Below are 23,200 nucleotides of genomic sequence, written 5' to 3'. Positions count from 1 at the left end.
TTCGACTTTTTTGAAGAAATATTTTTTTCGGTGTAATTTTGCAGAAGTTATTTTCTTTTCAGGAGCTCTAGAACCAAGGCGTATTTAACAAGGTGGTGTTGGCCGTATATAAGTAAAAAATTACACTAACAAATTATACGCTGATGTCCATACTGTCATTGGTATGAGTTACAACAAACACATCATTTTGAGGTAATGGCCTCCACGGCGAAAAACTCAGCTGTCGCCCCAACACCACCTTGTTTAATACACCTTGTCTAGAACTATGGAAAAGCTACTCCCAACAGTTTTATTATTTTTTTTTTTAGCTTTATCGAAAAAAAGTTTGAAGAACTTTATGGTACTGTAATGGTAATCCAGCTTAACTTAATCTCACCTATTATATACTTTTTGCTGCATTTTATTTTAATTTATCTTATTACACAGACGAAAAGCCATCCAGCGTTCAATTATATTGATAGCTTTTCGAGTCTTGCTATTTACATTTTTAATTTGAGCAAACTTTCCCTAAATATCCGGCAATCCATTATACAGCCTACATACGTACAAACTTATACTTGCATGCTTATTAGGGAAACTGGCGAAATTTTTTTTCAACGACATTTATAGTTCATTGCACCAGTTAAGAGTTTAAATGCTTTTAATTTGTAGCAGGATTAACAGAGCATTTACCAACAATTAAAATACCGCTAACGGGCATATTGGGTCAACATAGAATAATGGAGGAATACCCATACAATACTTACATAGCATTCAATGGGACAATAACGGGTTGAACGAATAATACAACTATGCCACAATTGGAAAGGAGGAAACATACTTGCAGTTATACGAAACTAAAAACAAAAAAAAAAACGCAACTTCAAACTCAAAATGCTCCAAATGAGACCAACGATATGGACAGAGTGTAGAGTTGGTGTAGTTATGTATTGTATATTAGGGTGGTTCAAAAACGTGAAGTCCGAATTTTAATGCTCTAATCCCCTAGGATTGTTCTTTACCAAAAAAAATATACCGCTATTTATATATTTTAACATTTTTAGAGGTCGCTCAAAGTTTTACATGCATTTTATGTGGGAAAAAACTACTTTTTGTAGAAATGGTACAGAATTCTTGAAAATCAATATTTTTCGATCAGAAAACACTGGTTCTCTTTAGGACATTTCCAATAATAATACCCAATTGCTTATTTAAAAAATTTTTGATACTAAATTTCTGGGGTTTTTGGCGGACCTATAAAATATAGTTATTTACTATGACAATATGGTTACATAAACAATTAGGTATTATTATTGGGAATCTCCTGATTTTCAAGAATTCTATGCCGAATTCTACGAAAAAAATGTTTTTTCGCCATATAAAATATGTACATGGAAAACTTTGAGCGCTTTGAGCGACCTCTAAATATTTTTTGATTTCAAAATATTTAAATGAGGTATATTTTTTCGATATAGAACAATGCTAGGGACGAGAGCATAAAAATACCGACTTTGATTTTTCACATGCATTTTTGGACCACCTTAATGTACATACGAATCTACAACAATTCCAACAACAATTACTTCTTTTAGTCATAGATACTAGGCAGGAGTGTAGTTGCTCCCAATAATATCGAGTATGAATCGCAGAAAGGAAAAGTGGGCTGCTTGAAAAAAAACGAGTAAAAGTAAACGAAGAAGAATAGCAATAAAATAATACAAAACCACTATACACACACACACACACACACACACACACCCAAACTTACCTAACAAAATGCGCTGTAAAATTAAAGAAAAGCAAGCAATGAATGCCGGAAAAAGGGACATTTCTAAATTATTTTTCACAACCATACAACTATGTAACTCTTTTTTTTTTTACTTTGGAAGCGCAAACATTATCGTCGATGTACTCGTAAGCGTTCGTGTAAATATATCATATACTAAGTATCCACTTCAGATTGCTTCAAAATTTCTATGTGGAGTGCAGCCATTGTAATCGTGCGGAGGCAAGTTGCCAAATAACAAATGAATAACAGTAGTTCACTTGTAGTCCGTCCGTCCGCCTGTCCGTCCTTCTATCGGAAGCAACTAACTCTTGCTGCTTGGAAAATTTTTCATCTTCCATTTGCAGCATTTGATTACATTTGGCTTGTGCAAGAAGCCTCAAGGAAACCATTTGATAGATACTATCTACTCTTATTTGTACTTGTTTGCTTGGAGTAGTTGAAAGGAGCAACATTCGAATTTTGCAATACGCAAATTGTGAAAAAGGAAAAAAAAAAGAGTCCAACTGTTGTCATGCCATTTCGCACACACACCGAAAAAAGGCAGCTGAAAAGTGGTGAAATTAAATTGGATTCGATAGAAGATAGGAGTAGGTACGTACATATGTATGTCGATGCTCCATGCATATATCGAACATATTTAAAAGAGTTGAAGCACAAAAAAAAAAAGTGAAATAAAAATAACTAACTTTGTAGCTGACTTCAACTTTGAAGTGCCAACACTTGCTGTCAGGCGAAAATTTTTAAGAACATTGATGTTGACAACGATGCTAGTGAATGGCTTGATAACGTAGAGATTCTATTTCAAAGTGATAAGGATTATCCATTCACTCAAACAAATGATGCATGACAACTGAGCGCAGATAACAGACAAAGTAAATAAATATGTATGTATTTGTGGTATGTTGGAGTTATGAAAGGAAAAATATTTGATTGGCATTAGATGCCATTGTACAGTGGACGCAAAAGTACGAAATGTAGTCAAAGGTAAGGTAGTAAAGTAAATCTGCTCTTCTCTAAAGCTAAAATTATTTAGAATATTTGGTATGCACGATCACCTCCACTGGTCTCGAGGGATGCAGCGAGTTCGTTGCCGCGGTCAAGAACCCCGATGAGTATACTGTCCGTAGCCACTTCAGCAAAACTAGGCCTAGCTACCCTGGAGTGCGTCCGATATTTCTTAGGTGGAGGCTGCTGCTTGGTTTTCCACCGAAACCCCAGCTGTGGTCTGAAAGTTTGGTAGTGAAAAGGACTTGATTCGAGCAACAAATTTCACAAGACAAAATTTACCCCTTATATTCTGGGACACTCTTAATATAAATTGTATCTACCTTAACACGAAATCGTTCTCTCAATCAATTATTCCCTCCTGTCATAGGTCGAAGTCTGCGCTGAAAATGTTTTAAACAGTCTTCGAGAACAGTTAACACCTACGTTAAAATTTCTTAAAATTTAAGGTTCTTTTGGCTGTATTCTACCACATTCCTGAAGCCATATTTTCATTCCCAAAATAATGGCAAAACCAGAAACAAATTATAACTTCAGGGTATAACCTTAAAAAATAAGTTTTTTCAAAGAAGCTTAAAATTATCTCATACAAAAAACCGTGAGACCATTTTAGTGAAAAGTTGTAATGGAAAAACAAAATAGTTTACTTTGGATAGAAATTATAGCTTCCACTTCGAGATACCACAACTCCTTATCAGACTTCTTCATCGAGCTCACTGTGTTTTCTACCTGCTGAGCTAAGTTTGCCTTACGCAAATAGTTATTGCTTCTTTACTCTCTTTATTTATTAGTCAACCCGATTGCTATTTAAAAAACGTACTAAAATTCAAAAACTTTACGTTTCAGTAGTTTTTTAGTGTTTTTTTTTTAGCCACTGCCAAAAACGAAAAGCCGCAAAATGAAAATTAAACATTCAAATAACAAACAAGGCATGCCTTCACACATCATATCCGCACTAAATAAAGTTTTTCGAAACTTTTGTGACGCACCGACTGAAAGGTGATTAAGCACAACATTGTGTATAAGTCAAGCGCAAAGCTTTTTAAACTTTGTAAAGCAAGTTTTTTTTAGCTATTACAAACTTCTACATTTTTAAACAGTTGACGTTCTGCGAACACATAATGCTGGATTTCCACTAGGCATTGAATGGCAAAAATTGGAATGAAAAAGTTGGGCATTAAAAATATGCATGTCATTATGTTAGAAAAAATTGTCATTAAATTCATTTCCACCTGGCATTTTTTAAATGCCTCCAATTTTTGGTTAGGTCAATGCATAGTGGAAATTCGGGATAAATTAAACTGAGTCATTATGAATATGGATACTAAAGAAAAATTATGCACAAGCAGACGCAAAGTTTTAAGAATACAGTAATTTATATTCAGATTCTAGAAGTTTGGAACTCCATAATACTTTAAAAAAAATTTAATTGAATTATACTGTTTGGAGAAATCTGAACTACAAGGTGAGCAACCAAAACTTTTAGATTTTAACTTCTTAACCAGTCTACGCTAATGCAAAGGGTATGTGGATTTGCATTTACCTATTACAATATTGTACTTTTCATAGGCAACAAAATATTCTTTGGCGTATCCACGTATTTTTCCCTAGTAATCTCTAAAATTCCTATGCCAAGACTCAGCTATCCAAAATCAACCTTACCTCCACCTACTTGCACTTGTATTTGCTCTCAGTTTTGTTGAAGTCCGTCATCCTTCAAACGACGCGCACATTTTCGAGCGTTGCCCTCGAGTTCGTCCTTAGATTTTTTTTTTTCAAAACATGCTTTCTAACTAACAATAGCATTTTCAAAAAACATATTCGTTTGCATTGGAATCCTATGATGGAATCTTAATGACGATTCATGTGCAAATCGCTATGACACAACTTGAAATAAAATTCGTATAAGGTTCTTCTAGAAAATCCGTAGCAATCGTTGCCCCTTTGACTGCTTTGGCAGCCCAAAATGTGCCCATCCCTGACTTACACGATCAAAATAATAAACGAAAGACTCTTCCCCCTTTTATGTTGACACAGCTGAGCGCAACGCTCTCCTCCATAGACGAGTCGTTAAGTCCATCGCTTTAGGAAATACATACATATGCACAAATATTTCCAATTATCTTTTAAATGCTGACTGGGTTTGCTTTGGCTTATTTAAATTTCATCATCACTTTTGCTCATTGACTTTGTTTTCTCGCTGCCATTCTCGCTGTCACAAATCGTGCCACAACTGCATTTCCTATTTCCTCCAGTGGAATGACAGAAAAAGCTGAAGTAAGTTGCCAAGCGCACAACAATAAATATTTCAGCGACTCTCGTAAAGAAAACAACAACAAAACAGCAGGAGCATACATACATACATATGTATGTATATGAAAACAATTGCCAGGCAGTAAGTAGTGGGAGTGGTGCTGAGATTATTGTTGTCTTAGCACCGGTATTCAATCGTAAATAGTATAAGAATGGAAGTGACAGCAGCAGCAAGGGTGGTGAATAGTAAGAACCAGTGTGACCAGATGATCGCAAAAACCGAAATTAGATTGATTTTGTAAAAGCGTCATAAAAAGTTATGTACGAGTATATGTTATGAAAAATTTAGCTAAAAAGAAGTCGGTAGGTATATTCATAACTAAAAAATATAAACCAACTTGACAAGTTCAGCGAAAGCGATTTTCTTTAAATACTTTTTTAAATCCTGTTCATCAAAACACAAAATAAAATCGATCACACTAATAACGACTGCATATTTTAAGGTATGAAAAAAGGAATTCGCAAATTTTGTGAATAGAGTATAGAAAATATTCTCATGGAGGATCAAACTAAAGAATAATGATTGTTTTCTACATCAGAGTACACTGGTAGTACGTCAACAACTCAAATTGCAAAAAATACAGTTGAAAGCTAATATTTTCGTGCCCACCATTGTTTGTTGAAACACAAAAAAAAAACAAGTAAAAAAGTCTAAGTTCGGGCGGAGCCGAACATTAAATACCCGGCGCAAGTATTAAATATATGTTTTTCACCTTTCCGAAAGCTACCGCTACATGGTAAACCGAGGTGTATCCATTTTGAGTAAATTAGCGTCCTTAAATTTCGAAATATTGAAGTTTCAAGCATATCTGAAATTTACTGTTATATGAAAAGCGGCCGTAATTTTAGTTCGATTTCAATAAGTTTCAACGTTTTGCTTCTATGTGGCAAGTACAATAACCACACCGAGTTTGGTACAAATTGGTAGAACGGTTACCGAGATACATATATGTGATCATAAGTGGGCGGTGCCACGCCCATTTTTCAAAATTGTATCCTAAACGTATTTCTTGGTAACGAATTGTTGCAAGCATCAATTTTGAATAAATTAGCTTCAATAATTACTGATTTATCGAAGATTTCGTATTTCTCTAAATTACCGTTATATGGGATTATTGTCCTATTTTAAAAATTTTCGGCCATTTCGTATGTTATACCAAGGATAACAACTGTGCCAAGTTTGGAAGAAATTGGTGCAGCGGTTACCAAGATATACACATGTAAACATAACTGGGCGTGGCTACGCCCATTTTCCAAAAATTTATAATATTCTTATTTTTCGTCTAAAACTTATTGTAAATATCAATTTTGAGTGAATAATCTTCAGTAGTTACTAAAATATCGCAGTATTCGTATTTCTGAAAATTACCGTTATATGGGAAGTGGGCGTGGTTATTGTCCAATTTTTAAAATTTTCGGCCATTTAGTATGCTGTATCAAGGCCAACAACTGTGCAAAGTTTGGAATAAATTGATGCAGCGGTTACCAAGATATACACATGTAACCATAAGTGGGCGTGGCTACGCCCATTTTCAAAAAAATGTTAATATTCTTATTTTTCATCTAAAATTTATTATAAATATCAATTTTGAGTGAATTATCTTCAGTAGTTACTAAAATATCGCAGTTTTTGTATTTCTGAAAATTACCGTTATATGGGAGGTAGGCGTGGTTATTGTCCGATTTTGCCCATTTTCAATACCATCCGTCCTACGCCCGAAAGAAGTGCACATACCAAGTTTCGTTAAGATATCTCAATTTTTACTCGAGTTATCGTGTGCACAGACGGACAGACGGACGGACGGACGGACGGACAGACAGTCACCGCTTAATCGATTTCTCTTTTCATCCTGATCATTTATGTATACATTTGTCTATATCTATCTCGATTCGTTTTGCCTGTTACAAACAACCGTTATGTGAACAAAGTTATAATACCCTTGTGCACAAGTGCGCTCGGGTATAAAAACTTAAAAAAGCATAAACCGCAAATAACCGTCAAATATCAAGATTGTTATTTTTAAATCATTCCACAATCCTGTTTTTTTGATTAATTCAATCATGAAAAACCGTTATTTTCAGATTTTTTTTCAATCAAAAACAAACGCTATTTTGGATTTCTATTTTTTATCATTTCTAATCGCTATCATAGAGACTACGATTTTATGACCGATTTAAATTTTTTATAAAAAATATGAAAATAACGGTCATAATATGATCGAAAAAAGAACGATGCAAAATTTTATCAAAAAAATCCACAAGATAAGATTATTCTTAGTCGAAACAAAATAAAAAACATAAAATTCAATTTTAACGGTTGAATTACGATTTTATTATAATAATCATAACCGTTAGGGTCCCTGAAAAAAGCTAAAAAAAACAATATTTTCTCAAAGAAATATTACTTTGCACATCCATAGTAATTTTTGAATGGTAAACAGCAGTTTTACAAATATTGAAGATATTTTGTATGGCCGCTATTTAGATCGCAAAATCTGGGGCTATGATATAAAATCACATGGTCAATCTAGCCACAAAGACACTAACCTGGCCACACTGGTAATAACAACATGCATCCTTAACGCAGCAGTGAGGTGTGACATTGTCAACAAAACGTCATTCATGCCTCACGCAACAAGAAAACATAATATAGAAGTAACAAAACGCATTGTGAAGATGTTGTTGTTGTGAAAAGTTTGTAAAAAAAGAAAAAAGAAAAGGCTTTAGATGCCACCAACTGCTGCAAAACTGTGGTTGCTGAGCACAATCGTTTATCGTACATAGGTAAATTTGTAAATGCATATGTATACCAATGCGTGCGAGATAATTTCCTGCTGACATACATAATATTATGAGGGTATGTACATAAAAATATATGCAGGCATGTAGATAAGTTTACATAAATTTTCACCTCATCAACTCCCAAGGGTGTAATAGAGCATTTTATTCCACTCAAAATTATCCCCTCTTAGAGAACTCGTACAAATGCTTTGGAAATGGCAATTAAAATCATTATTTACACATATCATGAATGCATACATACAAGTACATACTACAAACGTATATACGTAGCACGTATAGCCAGTACCTATGTACATTCATTCGAAAAGTTGAGATGCATATTCAAATATTTCAAACAACTGAAAATTAATTTCCCCATTGGCAATGCAATGAAATTTGTTGAGCTATAAGTGTGTAGATAAGTTTGAGAATTTTCAATTTGCAAGGGGTGGTTTAAATGTTGTAAGTTGTTAATTTAAAGGTTCATTTACTTTCTGACAGCACAGCCACATTTGAAGCATCTTACGAGTAAATTTAGTAAAGATTTCTTTAAGGTTAGTTTTTTAACCTTATAGAAGGCCTCCGCTTTCCAGTTACCTACCGAGGCCAAAATAGTTTATTTTATTTTTAACTTTATTTATTTCTGACAGCTTTATTAAGCCGATCGATAGTTCGATCGCAACAATCAATAGTTGAGTTTATGCTGGTAAGTTAAAATAATTGGAGACCACATTCTTCGCACACGTAGACCCGCGCTTAAATAGCTGCATTTTTCTAGCTGTAAGATTTCTGCAAGGCCTTAAATGGATGGTTTTCCAAGTGGATGTAATCTCATTCTCAAGGCCGGACAGTGGCTTCCCTCTTCTCCTATATTCTTGCATTTACGATAATGACCCGCTGTATTTACCTGCAGCATCATGGCGTGTAAGCCAATTAGACAGAGGCCGATGATAACCCTTACAGCTTTTAGGGCTGCCTGACTGTCGGAGAAGATCAAATTTTCTAATTAATGCACTAAAGTAAAAATGCGAAAATGCATAGGTACATTTGTACATATGTAAGTATGTGCCTTAGGGGTTTCCGGAATTTCCGGAGTCTTTAAATATCGATCATTAAAAAATATAGGTTTTTAAGCGCTCCCGAGTTTGAGGTTTATTCGCATAAATAACGTCATTTAAGTTACCTCATAAAAAAGTCCAAAGGTGTATAGTCAAATGATCTCGGTGTTCAACTTTCATAAACTAAAATGCACTCTTTTTTTGCTTCAGATGATTGGAATTTTTTGTCGAATAAGGAGTTGTTTCAGGCCAGCTTAAACTTAATAAATCCTACTATGCTGAAACCTAGTAGTTATGCAGTGTACATTTCTTTGGTCCCCGGCGAAGTCGATCGGTCTCAGTCCGTTATCGGTCGTTTTATAATCGTGGCTGTATTATCGGACGATGGGGAAATACTCCTTCTTTTACCAGAGTTTCTATCCAAGTGCATATAAATAAAAGAGCTTGACGGATGCCACGCCCCTCAGTGTGGCAAATCTCGCCGATAGGGGGCCCACAGGAATGGATGATAGTAGATGACGCCCGTTCCCAAAAAAAAACCCCCTCGGAGACATTTGTATGTTGTTACAAACACAACTATTCCTGCAGCTTTAAGTAGCCAAAACGATCCACATTTATATCTAGCCAAGGACTGTCAATATGTTATGACAACAACAACAATACATCGCGAAGAAGACCCTCTACATCACGGATAGAAGGCGTCTGCTCTCTTTTAAATGACAGTTGTAGTTGACAACGCTAGTTCTTAAGTTCCCCCTACAACGTCGTAACAATTCTTGGAAAGTGTGTATAGGTCGCATTCTCTGAAACATCGCCTGACCGGGAAAATGTAAATTCAATATTGAGGTTCTCGATCTCCTTCCTCACACTATAGTCTATAGTCTTTTTAACACTTTGTGATTTTTTTTTCAATAGCACATATTTTAGTGGCGAGTTCCAAATCCATGCCGAAATCGTTAGTGAATATAAAAGTCGTACAGTCTTCCAAGATAATTCTTCGGGGACAGACGCTACAGATTTCAGTTGATCTTTAAGTCTAATATATAGGAGTGGTCCTCCTAGAGAGCTCCTCTCCTTCTGCTGGCATCGAAAATTCCAAACTTGTTGTATATCTACGGTGATCATCCGTTCTGTTTTTTGCAGGACCGTACTGTTTTTCAAAGGTCGGTCCTGCGTAGTTTTTCAAACCTGAAAAACCTGAAAATGTCCTACTTTTTTCCAAGTGTCCTGCATTTGTCCCGCATGTTATTCGTTATTTTAAAATTATCGGACAATGGATGGATTTTTTGAAAAAAGTGTTTCTTGGTACTTTTCGTAGCTTTTCTTCAATATCTCATGAAAAAATCTCCCAATTAACGTAAGCGACTTACATCTCGAAGGGTATTGATGTGCCTCTTACCAAAATATATAACTTGTGGCGACTTCAATGAAAATTATTAGTGCTTTAGGCGACCATTTGCATTTTGTCGCCAAAGTCGAAAAAAGTGAGATTTTCAATCAAATACGCAGTTTTATTTGATTATTTTTTTCATTAGTTTAGAAATTCGATAAAGAAGATATATCATTACAGTAAATTTTGAGCCAAAGATAATGAAAATCGGATTAGAAATGTAGATGCTACGAAGCGCAATCTGCGCAAATTATATATTTTTGTAAAGGGCACATAAATACCTTTGTAACTCGTCGTTTACGTGGATTCATGACGTCGATTTTTGTAAAATAACTGCGAAAAGTACAAAAAACAAAAAAGGGTATTGTTTTCGTTTTGAACGACTCAAAATTAGCTTCTTTTAAAGATTTTCACTTTTCGTGTAAGCTATTGTAATTATAATATATTTTACTATACTTTTATAAATATTCATGTAAAAAAAGATTAATATCGATGAAGAAAACGTGATTCGTTTTTAATGTTTAAAATGTATTAAGAATTCAGAATCATAAATACTCTTTCGATATTTCTACACTACGTAAATATATGTAGGCATATTTTTGAAAAATTGTCCTTCATTTTGAATCCATATTTATGGTCACCGTACGTATATCGCAACTCGCTACGTATATCGTTGCTCATCAGGGTACGCGATAGTGGGCGCAAGAGTCGATATCCGCAAACTGTAATTGCATACTTAGGAGGTCTACTATACTGCACTGGCAATTTAGGTTATATCTGATATATTCCATTAAACGTTAGAATAAATTTAGCTTAATACATACATACATATTATCAATGTATAAGTAGTTGTCGCATTATCATTTGTTTAATTTACGTAAAAACTTTGGAATTCAAGAACTCAGTATGCACAAACAACCAATGGGAATTTCTCTATCCACATGCACTGTATGCGAAAGCCTTTACTGTTGTAAAAATGCCTTTATCACAGACTTCGCAGATAAGATAAAAAGCGTTTCAAAAATCATAGTTAAGACTTCTCCACCCTAATACAGCAAATTTCATGAATAGCGGCTATGAGAAAGACCAATTAAACTCAAAAGTATATTGTGTTATCTGTTGTAACTATGTCAATGGCACAAACACACATTTTTATGTAAATACGTAAATATGTATAAATGCAGCTGAAGTTTATTACGTAGTAAGTACATATACACTTGGGAGATAATTGCTCATAAACTTTTTGTGTGTATAGTATAATAATAATAGTAGGTAATTATTTTTAGTAGGTGCATAAACCGAGTAGCATATGGCGTAAATTCCTGGGCGCATACATTTTCACACAGTAACTAAATTTGGTGCAATAAAATTATAGCTAATTTTATTTAATAAATCGTAGTGAAGATAGATATGTATACAATGCGTCATTTGAATAGCCCAATCTTTTGATCTTCGGTATGTATTCATAAATTTTTTATAAAAATTTAGCAAAATATGCTCGACAAATTTTGTATGTCGAAGAAAATGCGCAGCATTGTCAACAAAAAAAAAAAACAATAATTGTCAAAAATCGACGATATTTTGTAGCCACTTGAAACTTGCACTTTATTATACTAAAACTGAATGGGCTACAAAACTGCATACCAGAAATTTTTCTAAAACTATTATTAATTTATGCACTGCAAATCATTAGGCTGACATGTTTTTTTTTTAATTTTTATAAAATTTTTAAATCAGTTTTACAAGTAGAATATGATGCTACAATTTTACAAAAAATTAACGAATATTAAACAAACAAAAGGAAAACTATACATACTGAGGATCATACCCTGCTATTCAAATGACTCTGAGTATACATACATATGTATGCTTAGAATTGTACTTACGCTTCGCAATATGGCAATTTGTTGTATCCTTTGTATGTTTTCATATTCAATGTCATACCACATTCTGTGCACTTGAAACATGTCTTGTGCCATGTCTGAAAGTAGATAAGAATAAAAATAAATAAAAATTATTGCAAGTTTCAAAAAAAAATTTTAATTTTAAATTTATAAAGTATTACTTTCTTTCACGCATTGAAAAAAAAACATCGCGAAAAAATCATAAGTGACATTTTCTTAACATGTTTCAAAAACCAATTTCCGAAAAAAAAATCGCTTAGGTTTATTTCCTAGTTTGGTTTTTTGATATATGAGATAAGGGTGCCAAGTGTTTAACATTCGATGAAAAGGTTTCAATACATTTGATATTTAATAAATTTGTAAAAATTGCCGGGGGTAAATTCGAAAACTCGAAAGTTAAAAATAAAGGTCATATTTAACTGATTAATTTTTTATATAGGTACATTTACAGGGCGATTCGGGAAACTGTCTTTCAACTCACCACAGTCTTTCAAGCACAATTGTCAATTCTGCCTACTCTTTACTGTCTTTCGAAAGACTGATTGAAAGATCTGCTAACGAATTGAATAATCATAAATATTTTTCTTTTTAAAACAATTAAAATTAATAAATAAAAGAAAATTATATTGGAAAAAGAAAAAATATGTAGTACTTAAAATTAAAGTAGGTTAAGTTTTATTAAAAAAAAAAGAAAAACAATTTAAAAAAAATCATAAAATAATAAAAATTAATCAAACGAAACAAAAAAATGTATTTTTCTTTTTAAAACAATAAACTAAAAATTAAAAGAAAATTTAATTTCCTACTTATTAAATAAAAAACAATAAAAATTTTAAAAAGTAAATGAAAATCTAATTAACTAATAAAAAATCAAATAAGTTCCTAAAAATTAAATGAAATTAAAAAAATAAAGTATTTTTTTTAACCTATCACAACAAAACCACTAAAAAATTAAATTAAAAAGAAAAAAAGTAAAATAAGTTTCTAAAAATTTAATTAAAATATATATATTTCCATTTTTTATATAAATAATTTGAAAAATTAAATTAAAAACGAAAAAAATGTATACTGAAAAAAAGAAAGAACTGGGATGTCTCGATTCGCACGCCTGACCAATGCCCACTCGGCCATTGCGGCTGGTGGAGTGGCTCGAGGTAAATGATATACAAGTGCTTTGTCTCAAATTAGCTTTTCAACATGAGTGGTGAATGAGAGAGCTTTTTTCCAAGACTTTTGTACTAGAATAACAAAAGTATTTCGAACCATCTTGCCATCTGTCTTTCATTTTTCTTGTGAAAGACTTTTTACTATCTTAGCCAGAAATGTCCTGTTAAACTTTTTCCATCATTTTTATAAAAAAAAAAAATAAAAATAAAAATACTTTTCTGATACCCCTTCCATTAACGATTTTATGGTATTATCTGATACTTTTCGAGTTGCTGAATCTTTAGCATTCCTGCCTACTTTCTTTGTTGCCTTGATTTATATTTTGACCAACGCCCAGTATCTTTCGATTGGTCTGAGATCTGGACAGTTCGGCAGATTTGCTACCCGATTCACACACACATTTTTCTTCGAGTACCATTCCAAAGCCAATTTGCTGTAATGACAAGAGGCTAGGTACGGTCAAAAGAAAGTGGAAACCTCAGGCTGTCTTAGGAAATGCTTTAGTCTTTTTTCCAAACATTCCTCAATATATGTTTTGCGGACACAAAAAGTCGGAACATTCCACCTTCTGCGCCAGTTTTCTGCACAAAATGTTGGGGTTCTTCTGCAAAATGATGATGATTTTGGTTTTCTTATTTTAGTCATGTTTCAGGCTACCGAGTAACAACCAAGTTCTTCAAAACTCTCAGACACTTTGGTTTGGTTTAAATATTTTTTTCTGGCATTAAACTTTAATTTTAGTTCTGAAAATATGCAGTTTAATTGGTAGCATTAGCCTTTAGCTAAATATTTTGTTGATATAAAAAACAAATGAAGCAAATACGTTGCATGAAGAATTTAATAACAAAAAGCATAGCCAATTGAAAATATATTTTACATTCTTTTCACTTGCTCTCCATTATTCTAGCTAAACGTGCTTCATAAATAAAGTACGATGAAGCAATCAAAATCCGTATATAAATATGTTGGTACATATGCAGTAAATCATAAACAATTTACAAAAACCAACCAAAAAATGCCTAAACATGCTAAATGCATAGCCCACAGCATAATTCCGAAACAGAATATAAAAATCAACGCATTGAGCCAACGAAAAAAGAATAAATTTACACAAATATTATGAATGTCTCCTATATGACTGACCGACTGCTGTCAGCAGCAACAAGTTACGTTAGATTAGTACGCGGAACTATTGATAAAAATAATGTTTACTGCATTCCTAAGCTACATATCTAAAAGGTATGTATTTAGTACTTTATGTGCGTATACACATGTATGTTTGTACGTATGTACTTATTTATGTTTGCTTACCAAGTTAAAATAACATCCCAACGAGTTCTTTCGTGAGCACTCTTCGTAACCTATAGGCTATAGCGGTCATTTTTGAACAGATTAAAGAAAAAACTTTCACCTATGTACTTATATTTCACTTCGGACGATCGAAGCTACTGACTAGTTTCAAACTAATTCCTTTTTTTCTACTTTAGGTTGATCACTAAAAACTTGTAAAGTTAAAGGTTCTCATAACCGATCAGAATAATTCTCATGAGAATTATCATCGGAGACGAAAAACCTCAACTGCCTCGAGAGAAGCGACATACCTAATAAGTGTCCGGCTTGTGAAGGCATCGCACACGACCCCACCAAACACTTCTGCACTTGCTTCCTTAAACGATACTCACTTAACACCCCTTTCACTCTCCGTCGAAACAGCATGTTTCCACATCCTGCCATTAGTTGAGCATGACGACAACGATTTTTATTGTAGCCGATTTGGGCAGGGCTTACTAGTGTCGCTACAACAACAGCGGCAGTAACTAGAAGACCAACCAAATCTTCCGCTAACCAGATCTTAGAAAAAGGTATTCGGTGTTCCGAAATGCGACACCGACTGGACGCAAGCATAATCGAATCGTGTTGTTAAGACTTGTCAGCGATACATTTATTCCAAATTGTGTCGGCTTTATGTGCCGATAGGTAGGCGTAGGAGTTCTATGTCATTGCCGACGATGGCATAACCCCACGGCGCTCGAAAGCACAGCGACAGTGTGGGGCGGACATCTTAACCACCTGGGTAGGGCTTGAAGCCTATCTAAAGCCTCTGCCGTACTTTGGGTCTACTAGCATTTGGGTATTAAACAACAGTCACCACAATACTTCCCATGGGCCCGTACCCAAAAACAGGCCAGAGTAAACTGTGAAGGCTTCTTTTCCCCGTGGTACCAGAATTAAGTCTCTGGTCAGACCTTGAATTTGAGCTTCTTCTCAGCTGCCGAGGCCATTGACTACGGTCCTCGAGGTTGTCAGGCACATACATAACTCCACTTATGCGGAGTCCCCTTGAGAGAAGTTTTCTCGGCAGTGGGCCCCAACACGATTAGTGAAGAGCTCAAAAAAGAAAGAATAAGATTGAGAGAAAAGAATTGGCGAAGCATCATTGAATTCCGTCAAGCCAAAAGATTAAGACGCGACTACAACCAGAAGAGATAGATATGGGGTTCTCATTAACCTGCCCAAGGATAAACAGAGGATTGGCACTCTTTTTGGGATCAATGAATTATTATTGTTATTAGGGCATATATAGCGCTGCGACCTAGCTAGATCTATTGCTAACCCTTACCAAGTAAATCTTCCACCTTATGTTTCCTCTTACTTCTACACAAAAATGACTTAGCCTTACTTGACAATTTCCATCCTGAAATGTTCAGCATTCTTGGTCATTGTGGTCATAATTAGCCTTAGCCTTTTCGCGATCATGCAACCCTGAACCTTTTTTTGAGCCATAAGCCGGTCGGCTTTGAACTGTTTAACAACCCTGTTTAACAAAATATTGGGTTGACTAGTACAAAGTCTAGTTTAAGTCATTATGGCAGGGGATAATTAAAAAGTACACATGTGGAGTTGAGTTATTACAGCAAAACCGTTGTACACAAATGGCCAGTCATAAAAAATTAAATGATAAAAAGCTTCATTAAGTAATTACAAGTCGCATCTGATTGCTGAGGACGCAGCCAAACAGCAGCTAATGAAAGTCGACGCGAGTACATAGTACGCACCTTGCACGGAAATGCAATGCATTCAAACTAATTTGACAATAGATGGACGCTGACGGGCAAGCAAATAACAGGCGAAAGCAGAAGAGCGAGCTGCATGCGCAAATGTTATTTACGGGAAATACAAAAACGCACACACAACCCATACGTGCGTTCATTCACATGCGAAAAAAAAAATGATGCTTTGCTAAAGTTCCTGTTTCGTTTGGACGCTTCGTTGCAGTGCATTATGGCACATGTTGCAGTTAACTACCGGGCACAGCACCAGCACCAGCACCAGCAACCTGTGTGGCGTGCTCACAGAAAAATCTCGAATTACAGCATTGCAGCAACATAGCAAACTTTGACGGATGGACCGCATATGGATGTGACCGGCCGTAGCGGCATGCGTCTGTCTGTCAATCACACCTTTTTAAGTGCTTATCGGCTGAAATATTTTATATGTACAGTTGTCCACAAAATAATAGCAGTCTAGCTGGTTTTACAACAAAGGCCATATAAATTCAAATTTCAAACTTTGTACAAAAATTATAAAAAATCTGCAAAATTTCAAACTTTTTAATCAGAATCTTTAGTTTGGTATGCAGTTTTATAGCCCATTCAATTCTAGTATAATAAAGTGCAGGTTTCAAGTTGCTAAAAAATTCTGTTGGTTTTTGAGAATTTTTTTTGTTGAAGGTGTTTTTACGTTTTTTCCATACAAAGTATGTTCGACAATTTTCTTTTATATGAAGGACACTGCCAGCAAAAAAAAAAATCGTCAAAAATTAACGGAATTTTTTAGCAGCTTGAAACTTGCACTTTATTATACTTGAATTGAAGGGGCTACAAAACTACATAACAAATTTTTTTCTAAAGTTACTGACTAAAAAGTTTGAAATTTTGGTGAAAATTTTTAGATTTTTTATAATTTTTGTATAAAGTTTGAAATCTGAATTTATGTGGTGTTTGTTGTACAACAAGCAAAACGTTAAAACAAAAATAATAAACATTAAATAAACAAAAGATAAATAGCCAAAAACTGGTCAAAATATCGCACTTCTATTATTTTGTGGACAACTGTATGTACATACAAATGTTTGCAACGAGACGAAAAATATTTGAAAAATAAAATAAGATCAAAAGATAATGGATAATGGATAATCTAATACGCTGCTGCGTACAGTTCAAGCGGAAAAGCTGCTTGGAAAAAATTTTATCGACATGTGATGATGTGAGCAATCATATTTATTCATATGCAGATGTAAATTCATACTATGTATGTATGTGCTTATGTATTAGGGTACATAACTCTCCACATAAAAAAAAATCGGCAGTGTCCATCGGAAATATAAAATTTGTTATAATTTAAGAGTCCCCCCAAAATATTTCCGAAAAATATTTACATTTGCGTGCGCCAGACCTATTGGAAAATACTCCCATAAATCGAGATTTTCATAAATAAAATTATTTTGAAAATATTTTTTTTTAATCGCCTCAGATGAAGACAGAATTTAAGCTTAAAAGGTTTGCGTAAATGTTTAAAAAAAATTTATCAACGGATTCGAAAATCGGAAAATGAGATTTTTAAAAGTTCAAATCGGTATAGCTCGCGTAAATTTTGAAAATTTTTACCGAAATATTTAGTCGGAACTCTTACATAATACAACAAATTTTATATTTTCAATGGAAAAACAGTGCCTATTTTATTTTTTTTTTTGTATAAAGAATGGTCTTCAATTATAAATTTTATAAACCGGTAGAAAAACCGCACCTTTTTCTGTGATGCACCCTACTATTTATATATGTATTTGTACGTGGATACCTGAAAAATTAAGCTTAATGCAGTCGAACGCATATACACTGGCACATAATTTTTTTGTGGCGCGTGCATACAAACAGCCGGGTGCTGAGGTTCAAATTTACGCGCCTTCCCGGTTGACCGCTCATCAAAGTCTGGCGGGCAAAAGCAACCATATTTACGTACCATTTTTTGTTTGTGTTTTCCCTATTTTTGTTTCTGCAAACCTTCGCATCCATTCACACCGGCAGCACAGGCAGCATTTAGTCGCACGTCCGGCAGTTTGATGCTTTGACTGGGTGCTAAAGGGGATAAAGCAAATTGCAGCGGTTGCAAGAGGTTGTGCAAACGCGCGAAATTTGTGCGCGTCAGTTAATTTTGCTCTGCGAAGCATATGTATATCTGTATAAATGTGCAGCCTTATGTAAATATTGTAAATTCATGTATTTGGCTGCTGACAATGGGCAAAAAAAAGCGCAACCCAACAAAGAAAATTTTACAAATTTACAAAAACCGTCGGGTGAGACGTGAAACGCTTCAAAATTATGAAGGTTTACCGAAAAATTGATGTTGTTGTTGTGGAAAGTGGAAAGAGGTGATTGGTATCATGCGGGGTATCGTCAAAAGCTGGACATGTTGGATATGTTGAACCAGGTTTGAATAAGTAGCAGTATAAAGCACCTACTGCGTCCAGAACTTAGCAGCATTAGAGTTACGCGAGTCTCTCAAGATAGCTGAGGATCTGGTTGTGTGGTGTATGTCCGGATCTCGACCGTGAGTTTATTGAGATGCCTAGGAGCTCCCTCTGCTTCCACCAAGTAGCTGATGTTGAGATCACTGAGGCTGCACTTTGCAATTGGTTTTCGGATGTCATTCGGCAGACATCCCGTCGCAGAACACAGTGCGCTGTTTTGGCAAGTCTTTTAGCTTTATCCACTACATCATACTAGTCCGCGCTGACTAAACTGACGCAGCATAATTTAGAACCAGCCGACCAAATGAGTGAACTCCACGCACTGTGTTCATCCAACGACAGGTCGTCAGCGTATGAGGTCAATGAAAATCCCCTCGGTTGACTGAGAAAGCCTAGAGGTAATAGAATTTAAACAGCAGTGTACAGAGGTCTGAACCCTGTGGACTAGGCTTAGAAGTTTGAGCTGGAAAAAATAGTGACAACTGTCGACCAGTCAGATAAATCGTCTTTAAGCGTTTTAGTACCACTTGAAGAGAGAATGTCTAAATGTGCCCTAGCACCGGGGAGTGACAATCGGTGTCAAAGGTTTTCGACAAGTCTAACGAAGTATTCTACGACAGTTTCCTGACAAGGCGGTTTCGGCGAAATTCAGGAGTTTTCTGGTCGTTTTGAGGCGTTAATAGCTACGGTCGTGTTGTAGCTGTAGCTGTAGCTGTTGTACGGGATCAAGTGTCTTCAGTTGTAGGAGATAAATAGTCTTGGTTCGAGGATTTCAGTAGTAATACGATCCACTCATAACTCCAAATGTGTATAAGGAATTATGAGAACGGCCAACGACAAATTGGGGATCTAAGTGAGTTTTCCTGCCCCCGCTGGGATCAAATATCTATTTAGATTGGTAAACCTTATTAATACTGCGAAGAGAACCTCCTTGTCTATGATTAGCGTCGCTTGAGACAGGGGCTATTACATTGCAAACTCTAACTGGGGAATGCAGAGCCCATATGCAGCACAACACGACCCGTCTGGTCTGGGCTTAGAAGTTTGAGCTGGAAAAAATAGTGACAACTGTCGACCAGTCAGATAAATCGTCTTTAAGCATTTTAATACCACTGGAAGAGAGAATGTCTAATTGTGCTCTAGCACCGGGGAGTGACAATCGGTGTCAAAGGTTTTCGACAAGTCTAACTAAGTATTCTACGACAGTTTCCTGACAAGGCGGTTTCGGCGAAAGTCAGGAGTTTTCTGGTCGTTTTGAGGCGTTAATGGCTGCGGTCGTGTTGTAGCTGTGGCTGTAGCTGTTAGGTCGCACAACAAATACAGAATTAGTACGAGAACAAGTGTCTTCAGTAGTAGTAGATAAGGAGTAGTGATACGACCCACTCATACCTCCACATATAAGGAATTATGAGAACGGCCAACGACAAATTGGGGATCTAAGTGAGTTTTCCTGCCCCCGCTGGGATCAAATGTCTATTTAGATTAGTAAACCTTACTTATACTGCGGAGGGAACCTCCTTGTCTGCGATCAGCATCGCTTGAGACTGGGGAATAACTTTACCGAAAAGAGTAATATAATATGGTCTGCAGAGCCTATATGGACGACCCATCTAGTCTAAAATAGATAGGAGTAGATCTAGCCTAATCTTCCGATTGGTGCGACCACTGCTATGACATTTAATCGCTGTTAATACATACTGGCCACTGCTTGATGGGTACGCACGCTTTTAGAATCGGCCACAACGAACATTACCTATGTCTCTGCTCTACATTGAGGTGGCCCTATGGACATTCGCTCCATTAGAAACTACTTTCCTTAACTGAACTGAGTACTGCTAGCATCTCTGGTTTTGTGGTCTCTATCAGAACTACGAGGTGGTTTTACTTCTAAGAGAAGCCAGAATATAAGGGCCCTACGTATAGCGGCCTATGACTGCATTTGGAGGATAACCTCGCGCCATTATTTCTATACATCGTCAGTTTTTTCAGACCATTAATGTGTGAGTACTATCCTGTAGATATAGACCCCAACACAAAAAAAGGACATTAGACTAGTGATTTAAAAAGATTTTTGTTTATTATTAAGCGCCAACAAAATTGCTCACTGGGTTTCACCACCATGTGGCATGTTGAAAGGCAGATGACTTCATACACTGCGTCGGGCTGCTCCTGCTGCTGCAAAGTTTTGTTTGTCGTTTTGGTGATTTTTGCTTGAGGTTTATCAAAGCTGGACTAGGCTAGGCAGCGCGTATGCGATATGCGTTTGACACTGTTGCAAATGTACATACATATGTATGTATAGGCAGAGCAACAGCAACAACTAAAACATGCTCGTACGATGCACATACCAAAAAGTACGTACTATGCTCGCTTACATGTCAAAATACGTGAATAAATTGTTATGGTGCAATGCGCAAGCGTGCGACGATGCTTTTGGCGCAAAATGATCAAATCAGCAAAAACAAGGCAGGCAAAAAAATCGCCCGTACTGAAGCATTTCGAGTGCAATGCTGATTATGGCAACAAAAAAAAGTTAAGAACAACAGCAAAATATATGTATGTAAAAACATGCATATGTATGATGTTGCTATTTATACATCGTATACTTACGTATGTGGGCAAACAGAATCACTGATTTACGGAATTGTACTAAACACTGAGCAAGTTAATGCAAAAAATATATGTATTCTACAAAGTGAATAAGACAACAAATAACAAATTCACACATCATTACAATAAGAGTGGCGTGAAGCACCGACAACAACATCCAGCATCAAGTGAGCGCACGTATAACTTATTAGACTCAACTGGTTGGGCAACTTCGTACTACATACATACTAGCGATCCATGCCATCAGTTTGCGGGCACTTACCTCTCTATTAAGGGTATTCTCGAAATAGGAGATGGACTATTTAGGTGGTACTTAATTCCATGATTTCCCAGCCAGCGTTTGATGGATTGTCCGAGGATGTATTTGAAATGATCTGCAGCTAGGAGGCCCTAGACGCTCAATTATTTTGATCTGACTGAAGTCAATCAACTGAATCAAGCATTCTTGACCGCCTAATAACCGCATTAATAAATGAGCCAAGTGTTTGTTGATGAAGATAAATGTGGAAGAGCCTGTGTACATATACAGGGCTCGACCCTATCAAGCTGGCATTTCAGGGTACTATTTTATATATATATAAGGAAAATTTGAAAGTTAGGGGGGGTATCGAGCACCCCCCCCTGCCCCTACCTGGCTACGCCCATGCCCTCGTATAAAATGAGTCTTATCTCAGATAAATGTTCAAGCGAGTTCCTGCCTAGACGTATGCATATTCCTTTTACTTGCGTCACTTTCATGAACAATAATTTTCCATAAAGCGAATTTTTCGCTCGGGCATATCCATCATTCAATTTTGCAATTCTCTACAAAAGTATATAACATTCATGAATACCCCCAATGCAGCTTTACAAAACGCGAATCAAACTCGAAAAGTCTCAACCAGTCTAGCGGCTGGAGGTTTAATGTTTAATCGAAGGTTAATACACGATTAACTTGCTGAATTTTAGTGTATGCGTTGTGTGTGTTGCAAGAGCAGCCGTTGCTTAGTAAGAATTCGTTTAGCCTTGGGAGCAAAAAAAAAAAATAAATAAAAAAAATAAAGGCACCGCAACAATGGGTGTGTTGTGTGTTGCAGCGCTAGCAACGAGCAGCAGCTGGTTACTTTTGCGTGCCACTCAGCAATTTCGTTTTGGGCGTTGTGGTTGCATAGCTAAGCGTGTGGAATAAACTTGACAGTGTGGTGATTAGAATTGGTAAAAAATCCAAAGCCGCCTTAGGAATTAGATATGGAAATTTGAAGTAAGCAGGAAGCGAATAGTCATCTTTATTCATAATCTTGAGGGAAATGACCTGCGATTCAACGATACCCTTATCGAAAATTGAAAAATATATACAGTCACCTAAGGGTGAAAAGGTGCCAAGTCCATTTTTTGAAATTGTTCAGGAGAGACGAAAAATCGATGTAGTTTCGTGTTACCTGCCATTCTAGATCATTTGATGCGAATGTGAATGTCGAATGCGAATGTGTAAAATGATGCGAATCATTCGCATAACGTATTCGAATGCAAATATTCGCAATATCCCTGGTATGATATGAAAATATACGAATATGAAAATGATATGACTATGTATTAATGTGAATATGATTATAAATAAGAATATGAATATGAGTATGAATATGAGTATGAATATGAGTATGAATATGAATATGAATATGAATATGAATATGAATATGA

At 35.6% G+C, this 23,200-nt stretch overlaps 1 protein-coding gene across 1 annotated transcript in view; it reads right to left on the bottom strand.

The window, feature by feature from the left end:
* LOC118752539 (LIM and SH3 domain protein Lasp-like) overlaps nucleotides 1–12,296 on the bottom strand; it is a gene marked incomplete at both ends in the record, with an annotated part of 30,164 nt that extends 17,868 nt beyond the window's left edge. Inside the window, 1 exon segment of the mRNA XM_036487446.1 lies at nucleotides 12,202–12,296. Within this exon segment, the coding sequence (XP_036343339.1) occupies nucleotides 12,202–12,296 (95 nt within the window).
* Between the last annotated feature and the right edge of the window lie 10,904 nt (nucleotides 12,297–23,200).

The sequence above is a fragment of the Rhagoletis pomonella genome, unplaced genomic scaffold, assembly GCF_013731165.1.
Source record: "Rhagoletis pomonella isolate Grant_MI unplaced genomic scaffold, Rhpom_1.0 Rhpom_scaffold_01614, whole genome shotgun sequence".
Taxonomy (NCBI): domain Eukaryota; kingdom Metazoa; phylum Arthropoda; class Insecta; order Diptera; family Tephritidae; genus Rhagoletis; species Rhagoletis pomonella.
Note: the sequence above shows the minus strand (reverse complement) of the source record. Positions and strands in the feature narration are given on the sequence as shown.